The 18,334-nt window shown below is 32.0% G+C and overlaps 1 protein-coding gene across 1 annotated transcript; it reads left to right on the top strand.

The window, feature by feature from the left end:
- On the top strand, positions 9,267-9,698 carry LOC109358001 (uncharacterized mitochondrial protein AtMg00810-like). Its single transcript, XM_019602070.1, has one exon. It carries the CDS (start codon positions 9,267-9,269, stop codon positions 9,696-9,698), a length of 432 nt encoding a protein of 143 aa, XP_019457615.1.

Raw genomic sequence — 18,334 nt, 5'->3', positions numbered from 1 at the left:
ACCAAAAGGTGTAATCTAAGTATGCATTGGAAGCATGTGCCTTGTAGTGTTGAAGAATGGTTGGAAAGATGGGTCACCTTGTAATGAGTTTTTAAGTTTTTTTTTTAAAAATGTGTATAAACCGATCGGTTTAGTCAAATACTGCCCGGTTCACCGGTTTTTGACCGGTTTTGATACTTGGTCGGTTCAATATCTGTACCGTACCGGTTAGGAGTCCGTTTCTCCAGTTTTCAGGTGGAACCGGCTGGTACGGTACGGTTTTTACATCATTGATGTTTTAAGTTGCAGTGTGCATTATTTTGTGAGTAAAAATATATTTTTGACATTGATAAGTTTGATGCGGCCCAATACGGTTGCTTGCGGCCCGACACGGTCCAAATGCAGTCTGATGCGGTTGCGTTGGGCCTATTGCGGTCACATCACTGTGAATCGGTATCACACTACAATTGCGGTATGACACGATTGCGACCGCATCATGTGATGCGGTCCAGTCCACAATTTGATACACTGGTTTGAAAGTTATAGATCTTTGAAAAGTGAAAAGTTTAATTAAAAATTATTAAATTGGGGATTTGAGGGATGTTTGATGGGATTTGCAATACCAACTTAATAAAAGAGAGAAGTAGATTGTTATTTTTTGTACTACCAAGAGTAATTCTTATCTTTTTGGGTAAGAAATTAATTTATTTCGGGGTTCGCGGTTGCCCTTTCTAACAAGTGTCGCTCCCAAGAATCGAACATTCGACCACGGGGATCCAGTGGGGTCTTACACCACTAGACCAACACCTTGTTAATAAATTAAATTGATATTGAATTGCAGTTAAAAAATTACTTCCATACAAATATAACACAATAAAATAAGTTCAATAAACAAAAGGACATGTAAACATGGGTTTAGGGTTAAAAACTTACTTCCATACAAATATAAAACAGTAAAATAAGTTCAATGAACAAAAGGACATGTAAACATGTATTGGAGAACATAAGCAAAATATTCAACTGAAGGTTGTATAAACACAAATATTGTCCTTTATAAATGACAATTCAGAAATTTAACATAAACAAAATGTTGAAGAACAATTGTAGAAAAATAAAAGAGATATTATAGAGAGATTCACACTAAGAAGTATATTGGTTCATCATTAACCAAAGGTTATGTACAATTCACTTTTCTGATTGAATGGTTTTTTTACTATGTATTTAAGTTTCTTAAAAAGCTTCGTACCAAGACTCTATTCTAGAAAACTCAATTCCCTCAAGGAAGTACATCGCTTTCTTTTTGCAAAATCACTCACCAATATAATGATGTTGGAATCCTTTTTAATAATACTTTAAAGTTAATATTATGCTTAGATCTTGTTTTCTAGAAAATATGTAAGAACATAATTTCTCTTAAGCTTTTTCTGAAAAAACTTGTGATAGATATCCAAGTGAAAGATGTTGTATAAGTGTTATATTGTTTACATAAACTTAGGATGAAATATATAAAGTGATAGTATAAACAAAATCAATATAAGATAAGTGATTGAAAAACACACATTGACTTTATCTCAGTTCACTCTTATCTAACCAAGAGCTATGTTCATTCCCTTATCCCATAGGAATTTTCTATTATTTCTAAAATAGCTATAAGTATTTAACACATCTTCAGGCAAGTATTCTTTCTATACTAAACATTTTCATGTTTTAATTCTCATTAAGTATTTTTTCACTATCAAGCCTCTCGATGCTCTAACATTTAACCAAGTATACAAAAATATAATGTGTTCCATTGAGTCTCATATCCAGAAGTATGTAATACAAGAAATTTATTGAGTCATGAAACAAGCTTCAAAGTATAATGTGCAGAATTCATTATATTTGATTACTTCTTCTCTACGAAGTTCGCTTAGGTATAAATTGATTTAAAGGAGTATTACTTTGCATAGTATAAGTTATTTTATTGCCTTTCTTATCTCTTTGATATTTAATCTCCTTTGTCTATAAAGAGGTTAGAGTATAAGCTTTGTGTTCCAAGAGTACTAAGTTTCTCTTACCAAGAAACATAGAATTGAATTCAAGAATAATTATTGAAACAACTTAACAAACATTCTCATTATATACACACATATATAAATCAATCATGCATTTGAAAAAAATCCAAATGATTGGATGAATATAGAATATGCATATTTGAAGGAGTAAAACATTAAAAGTTATTGGAGGCAATGGTCAATAGGTGTGTTTGTCATTCGATGCATATAACTTTGGATAAACATGTCATTTGACGTAATTATTACTCGGCGCGCTTGATCTTTTGGACATGATGAACCTTAGATAAATTAGTCATGGAAGCATTGACTATACTTTAAAAAATATTTTCCTAAGATATTAAGCATTGGACGATTAAGAAAAACATTTCCTTCAAAATTTATTTTCAGTTTTAGAATCTTTATACGCACCTTAATTTGATCAATTGTCCTACACACTTCTTATCTTCTCAAAACTCATTTTCTATGCTCTCTTTCTTTGTACATTTGCTTCACTCTTCGATGAGAAAATCAAACTCATTGTCATTTTTATATGCATGTCATCCTACTTTTAATTATCAATTAATTGATTGACTTCACAAGTATGATCTTCATAATTTTATGTTTCATTAAGCACATGTATCAATTCTCTTTCAAACTCTGCTTAACTGGTAAATAGGTGTAAAAATACAACATCAGTTATCGCAAACAAGTATAGAAAGTAAGAGGTTTTCGTATCCACAAGGACTTGCTAACTCAGCATTTCAAGATCAAATTACTATTTTAAGTTGGTTTTCAAAAGGTTGTTGTTTTGGTTGAAAAGTTTTGAATAATAAAAGTGTTAGAATTCATATGTATAATTTCGTACAATATTTGACTTCAATTACACTAAGAACTAATACTTTAGTCTAATTAACTACTTATGAAATAAAGCCTAAATCTTAAACACAAGATTAACGATTATGACACACATGCAAACCTCTTTGTCTAGTAACTATGCAAATGAGTTGAGATTAATGCACACCCTCAATGTTGTTAGCCATCAATATATTGGTCTATACTAACACTTTACAAAAATTAGATATATGTCTAATAACTAACATGATAAAATTATGATTTATGAACCATCAAATGTGTCTCTATGTCTAGTAACACACTGTCAAGTTTGAGGGTTTTCAATGCAAAAATAAATCTATGTCTAGTAAGCATAAGAGAAAAGGCATTCATCGTAAAAATTAAACATGCAACTACGTCTATTTTTATGCATAAAAGATGAATTATTTGCTTTGAACTATCGAACTGAGATTTTACATCAAGGTTCTTTTCACAAAATCACACTATGCATTTCGTCAAACACATGGTAAGCATTAAGAATACATCAAGAATAATTCATAAAAATCATGTCGCTTCATTCATAAATTGAAGAGTAAATTACACTAACACCCTCTGAGTTTTAGTGAAATTACATAAACCACCCCTCACTTTTCTGCACATACACAACACCCCCTAATTTTTATATTTTCATTACGCTAACCACCCCTGCGTGAGAAATAAGTTAAATAAAACATGATATATTATGGAGATAAGTCCAAATAATATACAAATCAATGTATCTTTATTATTTTCGTTACAAAATGCAACAATAATTCTAAAGAGATATTGTTTAAATCGCTCTAATACTATATCGTAACGAACCAAAAAAATAAAGAGGTATTGACTCATATTATGTGGACTTGTTTCCATAATATACCATGTTTTATTTTACTTAATTGAATTTATCATATTTTTTGTTTAAAAGATTACACTTATTTCTCGTATATGGGTGGCCAGTGTAATGAAAATATAAAAACTAGAGGGTTTGTGTGAGTGTAAAAAGTGACGGGTGACTTGTGTAATTTTGCTAAAACTCATGGGGTGTCAGTGTAATTTACTCTAAATTGAATTATAAAATACATGAATGAATAATTAAATCACTCTCAGCTAAGAAGGAATCTAATTAAGTATTTTTATATGCAACTCGATAAAAACGGAATTCGGAATTTGAGTTCATGGAGATGTGTCAATCTCTCCATGAACATCAAATACATTCATTATTCTTATTTCCTAACCTTTACATCCTAAATTAAACTTACATAAACTTACACACTAAGAAGACTAGAAATCATACTAAGAAAATACAAAGTTAAAGAAAATTCGGTTCCTAACTCCTTAGGTCAAATCTATGATCCTCTCTCTTCAAAATAGTCTCCTGATGCTCTTTTTATGTTTCTGGATCTAGGCTCCTATGCTCAGCACAGTAATGGTGCACTGAGCGCACCTCCATTCAATTCAGACCTTTCGTTTGGCTTCCTCCATGCTTAGTGTGGCGTCCCACGCACAGCGTCACTATGCTTAACATAGTGGAGCTAGTTTGATGTTTTTGCATGCTTAGCCCAATTTGACTCATTCTTGGCCCAATTCATCATTTTTTTGACTTGAAACACATAGATGGACTTGAAAATGGGATTTGTATAATTTACCATCAAAATCTTAATTATGATTACATAAAGTAAATATTTAGAATCAGAAAGTGCTCAATTAACCTTATGCATTAAGGTAATTTTGACACTTAACAAGCTCAAGTCATGTTTATTATATTTTTTTCTTATTTTTATATTTCATTTAAAAATATGATTTTCTCTTAATATTTGGTCTTCTTCTTAATCTTAAGTATTATGTTTTATACTTTGTGTTTTTGGTGAAATTAATTTTATATGTTGTGCAATTATTAAAAAACTAAAATCAAATGCAACTATTTGCACACTTATGACTAAAATGTGGCAATTGTGTCCCCTCTGAGAGACATTTGAATTAGTTAATTTATTAAATAAATGGGGCGAATATAAATCCTAAAAATAATGAGTATTCTATTGAAGTGGATAATAATGAAATAACAAATAATGAGGTAATCATAGGCTCAAATATTAACGATGCGTATTTTGAAATTGATATTATTTTATAATAAAATAATAATGAGTTATAAAATATTATTGTTAATAACGTAATTATTTCCTTAGAATTAAAAATGATGAAGTAATCATTTCATTTTGTAATCACGTCTAATAAATATATTTTATTTCGCTCGGAGTTATAATAACTTAAATACAATTTTTGTATTTTATTTTATATGTATTTTGAATTCTCAATTTTATGTATTCAATTCTAAGTTATTTATGTTAAAAGGTATTTTAGAATCAAATAATAATTATGTGTATTTTGAAATTGATCTTATTTTATAATCAAATTATAATGAGTTAAATCATTGGATATCCCTAGAATTGATGGCTAGGATGAGGAGTAAGTTTTTTAAACTTACACTTGGAGCAAGTGGATCCCCACTCTATTTTATAATGGAAAGAATTGCATTCAATCAAGTGTATTAACAACATGACAGTAAAAAGGAAAGAAATAATTGATATGGAAAAGAATTTCACTGAATCATGTAACTCAAAATGTAATATGTAATATGTAATATATACATTTCACATTTCTTTTATTTTTCTTCATATATCTGTAATGGTTTTACCTAATTTTGAATGAATTCTATTTTTAATATCTATTTATTTGTTATTCCTCTTTTGTATTGATTGATGTTTCATGGAGTAATAATAATATAAGAGAAAAATATTTAGATGATGGTTTTAAAACATATTGGAGAGAAAATCAAAATGCCAAAAAAAACATAATACAATAAAAAATAAAATAAATAATTGATAACGTTTTTAAGGGAAATAATTGCACCATGTAATATAGCAATGTTACATTAAAAAGTTTGAAAGAAATAATCTTCGAAAGGTTTAATCAATAGTTAGTTGATATAGTTAGGAAGTTTCTATTTTAGTTAGTAGTTATTAATAGTTAGCAAAATATAGAAACTTGTATAAATGAGATTGATATCATGTTAATCAATGTATCCATTTTTCATACTCAATTATAAAAGTCTCCTAACTTTTCCTTCACTCTGAATCTTCTTCTTCTTCTTCTACTTTCCTTAACATCTAGTATCAGAGGCACAAAAAGATCAAAACATTCCGCTACACTCATGGCTCAAGTAATAGGGAATTTTGCCACGAATCTCCCTGTGCTTGATATAAAAAATTGGACCCGATGGAGCATTCAAATGAAAGTCATCTTTGGCTACCAAGAAGTTGTCGATATTGTTGAGGAAGGGTTACCAGTGTTGGAAGAAGCTGCAACTAAAGCACAAAGGAATGCTCACAAACAGAACAAGAAGAGAGATTGCAAAGCAATCTGTCTCCTACACCAGGCAATGAACAATGCTCACTTTGAGAAGATTGCAGGATCTGCGATAGCAAATGAGGCTTGGGATGTATTAGAAAATCATTATGCAGGAGTTGCACAACTGAAGAAAAATCGACTACAAATAATGAGGAGGCAGTATGAGCTTATGCAAATGGATGAGGGAGAAAGAATTGCTGATTTCTTCACAAGAATCATAACTCAAGTTAATGCAATGAAATCTTGTGGTGAAAAGATGAAGGATGCTGCAATTATTGAGAAAGTGTTAAGAACTGTGACTCCAAATTTGATCATGTAATAGTGGCAATTGAAGAATCGGAGAGAGTCAAAATGATAAGAATTGAAGAATTACAAGGGTCTCTTGAAGCTCATGAGTAGAGACTCAATGAAAGATTAGTTGATAGGCCTTCACACCAAGCCTTGCAGACTCAAACATCAGCAAAGAGAGGAAGTTTCTATGTGAGAAATTTCAATAAGAGTCAAAGCAAGAATTGGCATACAAAAGGTGGGCCAAGAAAGGGATTTTATCACCAAGATCAACTCAACAGAAGGAATGATGGGAAAAAAATCCAAGAACTGGAAAAGGAAGACTGATAAGAAGAGAATCAGGTGCTATAATTGTGACAAGCTAGGGCATTTTGCAGCTGAATGTTATGCATCAAACAAGAACCAACATCAAGGGAAGGAAGATCCTGAGGAAAATCTTGCCAAGGAAGATGGTGAAGACTTTGATAATGAGACTGTGTAGTTAATGATGACTACAACTATCAACAAAATTGGAAATGATACATGGTATCTTGACTCAGGATGTTCCAATCATATCACTGGACATAAGGATTGGTTAGTGGATTTTGATCCAACTAGAAGAAATAAGGTAAAGTTTCTTGACAATAGAGTTGTAACGGCTGAAGGAATAGGAGACATTCCATTAAGAATGCAAGATGGGAGAAAGGCATTCATAAATGATGTGTTGTTTGCCCCTAACATGAAAACAAATCTCATCAATATTGGTCACTGCATGAGAAAGGGTTCAATATGGAGTTGCATAATGGTTTCCTGGAGATTTATGACAACATGAAGAGAAGAGTTCGTAGTGCACTTCTCTCAATCAACAAAACGTTCCAAGTAAAACTAGATGCAGTGAAGTCTCAATGCCTGAATGGTGAAACCAATATGGGTGAATCTTGGCTTCGGCACTTAAGGTATGGCCACCAAAATTTCAGAGATCTAAAGTTACTAAACCTGGAAAATCTAGCCACTAGTTTGCCTGAAATAAAGTCACACTTGCCAATATGTGATAGTTGCATAATCAATAAACAAACTAGAATCCCTTTTAGCAAGTACACACAAGATAGAGCTACTGAACTGTTTCATATTGTCTAATCTGATGTGTGTGGACCTTTTGAAGTGAATTCACTAGGAGGAAACAAATACTTTGTTTCTTTCATTGATGAATTTAGCAAGAAAATGTGGATCTATCTCATCAAGGTCAAGAGTGAAGTGTTTGAACACTTAAAGAGGTTCAAAGCAGAGGCTGAAAGACAATCAGGAAAACAAACGAAAATATTCAGAACTGGTGGAGGAGGAGAGTTCACATCAAGAGAGCTTGAGAAATTCTGTGTTGATCAAGGCACAACCCATGAGGTGACAGCTCCTTACACACCTCAACACAATGGTGTTGCTGAAAGAAGAAACATGATAGTAATGAATATGGTGAGGTGTATGCTGAGATGCAAAGGGTTACCTTATAACCTATAGGGAGAAGCAATCACCACAACCACTTATCTTCTGAATAGATGCCCAACTCAGAGATTAAAGAACCAAGTTCCTGAGGAAGTTTGAATTGGAAGAGGGTCATCAATGAAGCATTTGAAGGTGTTTGGTTCAATATGTTTCAAACATATTCCAGATCAAGTCAGAAAGAAACTTGATGATAAGAGTGAGTTAATGATTTTTGTTGGTTATCACCCAACAGGATCATGCAAACTATTAAATCATGTGACAAATCAAGTGGTCTTCAACAGGGATGAGTATGTTGATGAGATGAGTACATGGAATGATCTTTAGAAAAGGGTTGAGCACAGGAAAACTATGCCTTTAATTCCTGCACTAGAATATCAAGATGATTATGAAGTTGTAGATGAAGTTAACTCAGCCTCAAGAACAGATGCTACAAGGATTGTATCTAAACCTACAAGGGTAAGACAACCACCTATGAGACTTAATGAATATGAGTTATTTCCTGATGATGCAATTACAGATGAGGGTGGTCTAATCCATCTTGCACTTATGGGAGAAACTGAACCAATCACTTTCCAATAAGCAATGGAGGAAGATGTGTGGTTCAGTGTAATGGAAGAAGAGCTCAAGGCAATTTAAAAGAACAACACCTGGACAAAAGCTAACCTACCAGCAGGAAAATTACCTATACCTGTAAAGTGGGTATATAAAGTCAAACTCAGGCCAGATGGCAGTGTCCCAAAACACAAGGCAAGTTTGGTTGCAAAGGAGTTTATGCAAAAGGAAGGATATGATTACACTGATGTCTTTGCACCTATGGCAAGGTTTGAAACAGTGAGGTTAATTGTAGCCTTGGCAAGTTGGTTTTGGTGGAAATTATGGCAGCTTGATGTCAAGAGTGTCTTCCTTAATGGGCCTCTTGAGAAAGAAGTGTACATAACACAACCTCCTGGTTTTGACATAACTCATGATGAAACAAAAGTGTTGAAATTGAATAAAGCTCTCTATGGGCTTAAACAAGCTCCAAGAGCTTGGAATAGGAGAATAGACTCATTCCTAAGGTCTATTGGTTTCATCAAATGCAAGGTTGAGCATGGATTATATGTGAACTCGTCAAGTGCAGGAGAAACAACTCTACTCTGCCTATATGTTGATGATTTAGGTGAATTGGCCTACTTCTTTGGAATAGAATTTCAGAAGACTCGAGAATGATTATTGATGTATCAAAGGAAGTATGTCAAAGATGTTCTAAGCAGATTTCAAATGCTTGAATGCAAACCAATAGTAGTGTCAGTTGAAGGAAAGGTTGGATTGATTGATAAAGAAGCTGAAAACCCAGTAGATCCAACTCTCTTTAGGCAAATGGTAGGTTGTCTTAGATTCATTTGTCATAGCAGACCTGAGATAAGTTATGATGCAGGAGTAATAAGCAGGCATATGGCCAATCCTAGGCAATCTTACATGATTGCAGCCAAGAGGATAATGAGATATTTGAAGGGAACTATGAATTTTGGAATTTTGTTTCCTAATCAGAAAGAGGTAAATGAATCTTGCTTTGTTGGCTACTTAGACTCAGATTGGTTTGGAGATAAGGAGGATAGAAAAAGCACTTATAGGTGTGTGTTCTCCATATTTGGTGCACCTGTGTGATGGAGTTCTAAAAAGCAAGATGTGGTGGCTCTTTCTACATGTGAGGCTGGGTATATAAGCAGCCTGCAATGTAGCATGTGAAGGCCTATGGTTGACATCCTTGATAGCATAGTAGAAGTGTGGTGAACTTGGTAAGTTTGAGCTAAGAGTAGACAACAAATCATCAATTAACTTAGCCAAGAATCCAGTCAGCCATGGAAGATGCAAACACATTGAAACAAGATTCCATTTTTTAAAAGATCAAGTGGAGAAGGAGAAGGTGAAGCTGATTCACTATCCAAGAGAAGATCAGGTTGCAGATGTGCTAACCAAAGGATTGAAAATGGAAAGATTCAAGAAGATGAGAAACATGCGAAAAGTCCTCTGTTTTGACTAGAATAGAAGACAATAGGTTATGTACTTTGTTGTATGCATTTGTAGTGGTCTTGATTAAGGAAGGGTATTGAAAGGTGTAATCAATAGTTAGTTGATATAGTTAGGAAGTTTCTATTTTTAGTTAGTAGTTATTGTTAGTTAGCAAAATATAGAAACTTGTATAAATGAGATTGATATCTTGTTAATCAATATATCAATTATTCATGCTCAATTCTAAAATTCTCCTAACTTCTCTTTCACTCTTTCACTCTGAATCTTCTTCTACTACTACTTTCGTTAACAATATTTGATAATGTTTTTAAGGAAAAAGTACACTCAACTATGTAAAATTTAATTTACATCATTGAGTGCAATTCTTTCCCAAGCGTTACCTATTATTTCTTTCTTTTTACTGTAGCATTATCAATTTGCACGATTGAGCGTATTTCTTTCTTTTAAAAACATTATCTATTATTTCTTTCATTTTTTACTATATTACGTTTGTTGCCTTATGATCTTCTCTCCAATTCATTGTAAATTCAGAACCTAAATTATTTTCTCTTCTATTATTATTACTCTATCAAGCACATATCAATAGAATAGAGGAATAATAAATAAATAAATATTAATAATAGAATCTTGTCAAAATAAGTAAAAGCATTACAAATATAAGAAGAGAAATAAATAAAAAAAGGTATTAATTATCCATTCAATTACATGATTAAGTGTAATTTTTCTCCTAAAATGTTAACAATTATTTTTCCTTTTTTACAATAACGTTATCAATATACATGATTGAGTGCAATTTTTTCCCTTAAAAATGTTATCAATTACTTATTTCCATTTTTAGTATATTACATTTTTTTATACCTCATTATTATTTCATTTTAAAATAAGATCAATTTTAAAACACGTATCATTATTATAATTTGATTCTAAAATAACTCATAACACAGACAAATGAAAATTAAATGGACACAATTGAGAATTCAAAATACACAATAAATTCAAATGCAAACAATTGTATTTATTGAATTTATATTATTATACTCCTGAGAAAATAAATAAATTTATTAGTCATGATTACAAAAGGAAATGATTACTTCATTTATTTTTTGATTTTAACGAAATAATTATGTTATTAACAATAACTTTATAACTCATTATTATTTGATTCTAAAATAAGATCAATTTCAAATTATTATGTGAATATTAGATTACCTTATTATTAGTTATCTCATTATTATCTAGTTCAATATAATAATGATTATTTCTAGGTTTTTTATTCACACCATTTATCTAACAACATAATTAATTTAAATGGCTCTTGGAGACACAATTGCCACATTTTAGTCATAGTAGTGCAAATAATTCCATTTTGAATTAAAGTGGTTTTTTTAACAAATAGCATAACACATAATAGTAACTTCAGCAAAAACACAAAACACATAAAGTATCAAATATAACATTTCAAATTAAGAAGAAGACCAAAGATTAAGAGAAACTCATAGTTTTAAATAAAATATAAGAATAAGATAAAAATAAAGTAGACATGACTTGAGCTTGAAAGAAATGCATATAAGATTCTGGGGCAATTAATAGCTGTGAGAACGAGATTTTTTGACTTATAGTTTATTATTCTTAAATAAATTCAATATAATATTAATTTGATAGATAGATAAAAAAAATAGAAAAAATATTGTAAGTATATTTCTTACTTTGATCTGGAAAAAAAACTACCAATGGAAAATATTGCAAGTATATTTCTTACAATGATTGAAAGAAGGATGATATGCAGAGAAAATGAAAAATAAATTTTATTTTATTATTGAAGAGTGAAGAGAGTATATAGATAAAGTGAAATAGGGTTTAGAAAGTGACTTATGCTTAATGTAGTAGAAAAATCATAGAAGATCATACATGTGAAGTTAGTCAATTATTGATGATCAAAAAATGATAACATGCAGAGAAAAAAGAAAATAAGTTTGATTTTCTAATTGAAAAGTGAATAGAATATATAAAGAAAGAGATTTTAGAAAGTGAATTGTCAGAAGAAGATGGAAAGTGAGAAGGGAAGAAATATGCTGAAAGTTTTCCATGGATTACGTATTGAGTGGTAGGCTGTAGAAATTCTAACTTTAGGAAGACAGAGATATCCTCTTTCAAATTCTAGTATCAAAATTTGAAAGTCTATTTATAACGAGATATTAGATGACAATAAGATAACAAGAGCAAGAGAGAGAAATTGTAGTAAAGGACCCCTTAAATCTGTACACTAATATATCTCCCCTTAAATCTGCACTCTAATGTAACAACCCCTTATGTTGAAATCATCTCTCTCACAAAAATAAAATATGTATTATACAATAACCATTATCAACACATTAGTTATAAGTTGAAATCACTTCTCTCAGCTTAAATTTGATATTCTATTTTGTTTCTCTTCTCTCCACTGCTCTATCTAATTTCTTTTAGTGCAAAATATGCATAAACATAGAGAAGTAAAAGAAACTTATTTGTAAGTTTTATTGTTTTTGCTACTACTCGAGGATTTGGTGTGCATCAATATAATTCTCCAAAATAAAATATATAAAAATTAAATATTTAATATCATAAAAAAAAAATGTGTGATGATAAACATAAAGTTTGTATTGACACACTTATAAATAAAATAGAGATTACCTTCATTATATATAGTAGGAGGATTATGATTTGTGTGACGAATGCTTTGGAGAATTTACAACCATCTATTTTCGTTTTGGATTAGAGTTATTTAAATTTTCAAAAGAACAAAACTATATAATGGGAGGATTTGCAACTTATTTCTTTCAAAGAACACTTAGCAGTATGTCATTCTTATTAAAATCTATGAGTATAGACATCCAAAGCATAATAACGTTTTAAATTTTATTCTTCCCGTAAAAATAAAAATATTTAGTTTATTTTTTCAAAACAGAACTGGGATAAGAATATTTTTTTTGTTTCCCACAGGTATCCTCGCACTGGAGGCTAACTCTCCCAACGGACATTTTTTCCATCCACAAGACTCGAATCCGGGTTCTTGCTTAAGGGGAATCAAGCATGTACTACTTGAACCAACACCCGTTAGTGAACCAGGATAAGAATATAGATATACAAGGTTAATAACTAGCCGTGTAAATTAAGGTTATATTTGGGAATGAGGTTTTGGAAAGGAAGAAAATAGATGATTTTGGAAAGTCTTCCCTTTGTTTAAAAGTTGGATGAATAGAAGAGGAAGGTTTTGGAGAGTTAAACCCTCTCTATGTCTGTTTTTAAACTTCACACAATTTGGGGTTTGTAGAGATAAAATATCAAAATAGCTAAATATTTTTACTAATATTATATAATTATATATTATTGTCCATTACTCATTGTTAATTACATTTTCAAAGAAAAAATAAAAAATATTCTGATATTATTATTAGTTTACATTTCATCATCTAAATTTCATATTCTCAAACAAATGAGAGAATTTCTTTCACTTTCTCTTCCCTTCCTCCCTTTCCTACCCCTTTGACTTCTCTCATTTCCTTTCCCTCATAACTCCCGAACAAAGCATAACGGGAAATGTTTTTTACATCAAACAAAGGATAACAAAATGTTGTTGTTTGTATTTTATTTGTTGAGGTACATATATAGATAATCAATAAAAAATATAGTAAACACCTATTTTAGTCTCTCATGTTTTTCGATATTACCATTTTTGTCCTTCAAAAAATAAAACCTCAAAATGGTTCCCAAAAATTTAAAATTAGATCAAATTAGTCTTTTTTAGTATCAAATTAGTCTCTACCAAATTTTGCAAATTTTGCTAAAAATGACTAATATTTGAAATTTTTGTGGATCATGTTAGATTTTTTTATTTTTTGAGGGATCAAACTGATAAGATCAAGAAATACGAGGAATTGAAATAAGTATTTATTCTAAAAAAAAATAAGTAAATGATAGAAATGATTCTACTTTTGGCATAAAAAAAATTGTCAAAATTTAATTTTGAAATGGACACAGAATAATGTGATTGTAGAAGTTGACATTGCAAGATGTGGTTATCTAGCCCGGGATTGTTTTCAATGGGCCAGAGATCTAGAATAACATTTGTTGGAGGCTCCTTATTGGTTAGTGATTGAGCCCCATTTTCATGCAACAAACCAGGGATTTCAGATTCATAAACAAATATAAATAATTTGTTCATCTAAATTGTATAAGCTATGTTAGATTCTTATAAAGACTAAATATTAAAATGTTTGAATTTAGAGATTAAAATTTGTTAGGAGGAACAATCACATATCTTGAATAAAATTAATTTTTTACTCATAGTATAAGGATATATCATTAATAGTACCAAAAAAAATATATTCATAAAAGTATTGTTTCCATTTTCTTACTAATCTCCTTTCTCTATCTTGTTCTTCACAAACTTTTTCTTTTTAAAATAATGAAAGGGATTATTGGTCGCTTTCTTCTTTTGCTTCCCGTAAATCACTTTCTTAGCCTTTTACATTTTTGCACTATTTTTCCTCCCATGAAAGAAGAAACAAAAAATACCAAGGTCAAATTAGAAGGTAAAACCGTTAAAACATAAAGGTGCGGTTAAGTTTCCTGCAAATATAACCCCTATAAACTCTTTGCTTTGAAGGAAACGGAATATGCATTTAACATTTTCCAATTAATTTGAACTTCAAACTAACATACACGAGGAATGGTGAAAGATTTCTTCTTTTCCAATAACTTATTAAGTTTATGTTTTTGTCCCGATTATTCAAATGTTCACATATAAAAAATAATATAATTTTATTTATATGGAAAAGATCAGCGAATCTTCATTCTTTGTATATAACCTATTATCTATAGATTCGTTCATTTAAAATATGATTCAATTAGAACAATTATTATTGTGAGGGACGAGTATAATAAGAATTGAATGCACATCTTTTTTAGATGATGGTTTGGCTATTAGTAACTTATAGTATTAACATGATTGTATATACAAATTTATTATTGTTGCAATTTTTATTTGAGAAATGGTTGACATCATCGACCCTCTTCCATTTATTACCCTTGCGTGTAAAATCGTCTATAGTCTCACACATTAATTTCTAGTTTTGATCCCTACCTATCATCTTATCCCTATAAGCTCAATCATGTGCCTAGGGTACACTAACACAGAAATTAGCAAAAAGTGGAATAAAGTAGACACTGAAGTATAGAAACAAAATTGGTTAATAAATGCAATTGTCACTACAATGTGATTTTGATAATGTTGAACACCACAATTATAATCCGCATTAATAAGATAAAATATAATTGTAGGAGTATGTGATTCTAGTAAATTCTAGGTGAGAAGAAATCACAAATGTATAGGCAGTTGAAAATCAAAATAGAAAAAAGGTGAGTTTCATGGGAGTGCTGTTGGTTTGTTTATAAACCAGAAGAAAGAAATTGAAGCAGAACAGAATGAGAAGAAGATGAGTTGCAGAGGAGAATTTAGAGAAGAAAATCTAATATGTAGAAGAGAAGATGATGAATATTGAATAGAGGAAATTAGAGGTGAGTGAACTATGTTAATCTTTCATTGCAAAAAGCATTACATCAATTACAAACCATACTTTCCTTTTATAGCACACTCTAACTAACTGAACTTTCTGAATTTAGAAAGTTCCTAACTACATTACCTAACTAAACTGAATTACAAAATAAGCTAGTTACAACACTCCTACTTAATTCAGTTTAATCATTCAATCTTACAGCACCAATCTTCAACCTTAACTTCTCAAATCTCTCCTTCTTCAATGGCTTGGTAAAAATGTCTGCAAGTTGTTCTTCACTTCTGCAGAACATCATTTTTAGCTTTCCTTTGCTTACTTGATCTCTTAGGAAGTGAAATCGTGTCTCAATGTGTTTACTACGACCATGTGCCACTAGATTCTTAGCCAGATGTATGGCTGATTTGTTGTCAACCATTAAAATCGTGCCATTACCTTCTTCTTTTAGTTTTAGTTCCAGCAACAGTGTGTCTAACCAGAGGCTTTGACAAGCAGCCATACATGCTGCTATATACTCAGCTTCACACGAGGAGAGGGCAACCACATCTTGCTTCTTTGAACACCATGAGATTGGTGAGTTCCCAAGCATAAACAGATACCATGTTGTGCTTTTCCTGTCAAGCTTGTCTCCACACCAATCTGCATCACTAAAGCCAATTACATCATAGCTTGGATTGCTGAGATGATTTGGTAGTAGCAGACCAAAATCTATAGTGCCTTTGATGTATCTAAACAGTCTTTTGGCAGCTAGGAGGTGCTCTCTGGTTGGTGCCTCCATGAACCTGCTAATTAAACCAACAACATACACAATGTCAGGCCTTGTGTTGCAGATATACCTTAGGCACCCAACCATTTGTCTATACATGGTTTTGTCAACAAATGAGTCATCTTGATGCACCAGTTTTCCTACTTCAACAGGTGTTGACACAGATTTGCAATGAAACATGTTGAATCTCTTCAAAACATCAGCAATGTACTTTTTCTGATGTATGATTATGCCTTCCTTTATTCTAGTGAATTCTATCCCTAGGAAGTAGGATAGGTTTCCTAGATCACTCATATCAAACTCACTCTTCATAGCTTGCTTGAAGGAGTTGATCTCACTCACATCACTGCCTGTTACTAGGAGATCATCAACATATAGGCAAACAATTACCATTTGGCTCAATTCTGCACCTCTCAAGTAGACACCATATTCAGCTATGCATTTGATGAAGCCTTTGTAGGAAGCCATCAATTCTCTTATTCCAGGCTCTTGGTGCTTGCTTAAGACCATACAAGGCCTTATGCAATTTGTACACCAGTCCTTCACTTCCTGCAACTTCAAAACCAGGGGGTTGAGAGACATATACCTCTTCTTCTAATGGCCCATTCAGAAATGCTGATTTTACATCCATCTGTTGTATGCACCACCCTTTATAGCTTGTTAGTGACACCACCAACCTTATGGTTTCCATTCTTGCAACAGGAGCAAAAACCTCATCATAGTCTAGGCCTTGTCTTTGAAGGAATCCCTTTGCAACAAGTCTAGCCTTGTACTTGGTCACCTCTCCCTTTGGATTTATCTTTACTTTGTAAACCCATCTTACACCAATTGCCTTCTTTCCTCTTGGTAGTTGAGTAAGCTCCCAGGTTTTGTTTTTCTCAATGGAAGTGAGTTCTTCTTGCATAGCCTCACGCCAATGACTCTGCCTGAAAGCTTCTTCTATGTTTACTGGTTCCATTTCAGCCAATAGTGCCATGTGAACTAGCTCTCCTTCAGTAGTGATTTCTGAGTCTGGAAAAACCTCATAGTCACTTAATCTTGATGGTGGTTGTCTAGCTCTATGTGGTCTAGTTTGATTTTGAGTTTCTTCAGCAACAACTGGTTGATCATTATGCATTTGTTCCATATCTCCTTGGCCTTCATCAAGTTGTGCTATTGTATGCCTTGTTGGATTATTGCTTGTTTCATTCCAATTCCAACTCTGAGTCTCATCAACTTTTACATCTCTGCTCATTCATCCCTTCTTTGGCACAGAATTCTTTCATCTCATTTGACAAGTACTCACCTCCTCCATCAGTTCTCAGAGTCACTAGTTTCTGTCCACTCTGCCTTTCTACTTGAGCCTTGAACTTTACAAATATTGAAAATACCTCACACTTCCTTCTGATCAGATAAACCCAGGTCTTTCTTGTGAAGTCATCAGTGAAGGTTATGAAGTATTTGTTGTTTCCCAATGAATGTTCTTCAAAGGGGCCACACACATCCGAATAGACCAACTCAAGTGACTTTGTTGATCTAGTTGGTATGTGTGCCACAAAACTGCTCCTACTCTGGTTGCTTGCCAAGCAGTCATCACACATTGTGTTTGGACTACTGATTGATGGTAATCCATTGACAATTCCCTTCCTGTTTAACAACTCAAGGCTCTTGAAGTTCAGGTGGCCATACCTCTGATGCCAAGTCCAATTATCAAGAGTTGTCTTAGATAATAGGCACTTGTGATCATTGACTTGAATCCCAATCTTGAAGGTTCTGTTTTTGGACAGTGGAACCCTTAAGATGAGATTCTTGTCATGATCAAATACATTTAGCATCTTGTCTGCCATGGTCATTTCATATCCTTTCTCAAGTAATTGTCCAAGGTTGAGTAGGTTGCTCTTCATCTTGGGCACATATAGGACATTTTTTATGCTTGCACTCTTCCCATCCTTTCTTCTGATGGAGATATCCCC

Source organism: Lupinus angustifolius, chromosome LG10 (assembly GCF_001865875.1).
Source record: "Lupinus angustifolius cultivar Tanjil chromosome LG10, LupAngTanjil_v1.0, whole genome shotgun sequence".
NCBI lineage: Eukaryota > Viridiplantae > Streptophyta > Magnoliopsida > Fabales > Fabaceae > Lupinus > Lupinus angustifolius.
This window is presented reverse-complemented; position numbering and strand designations above follow the sequence as displayed.

Bases quoted from the DNA above. Each gene is read 5' to 3' on its own strand.
- LOC109358001 (XM_019602070.1), top strand. From the start codon at position 9,267: ATGTATCAAAGGAAGTATGTCAAAGATGTTCTAAGCAGATTTCAAATG.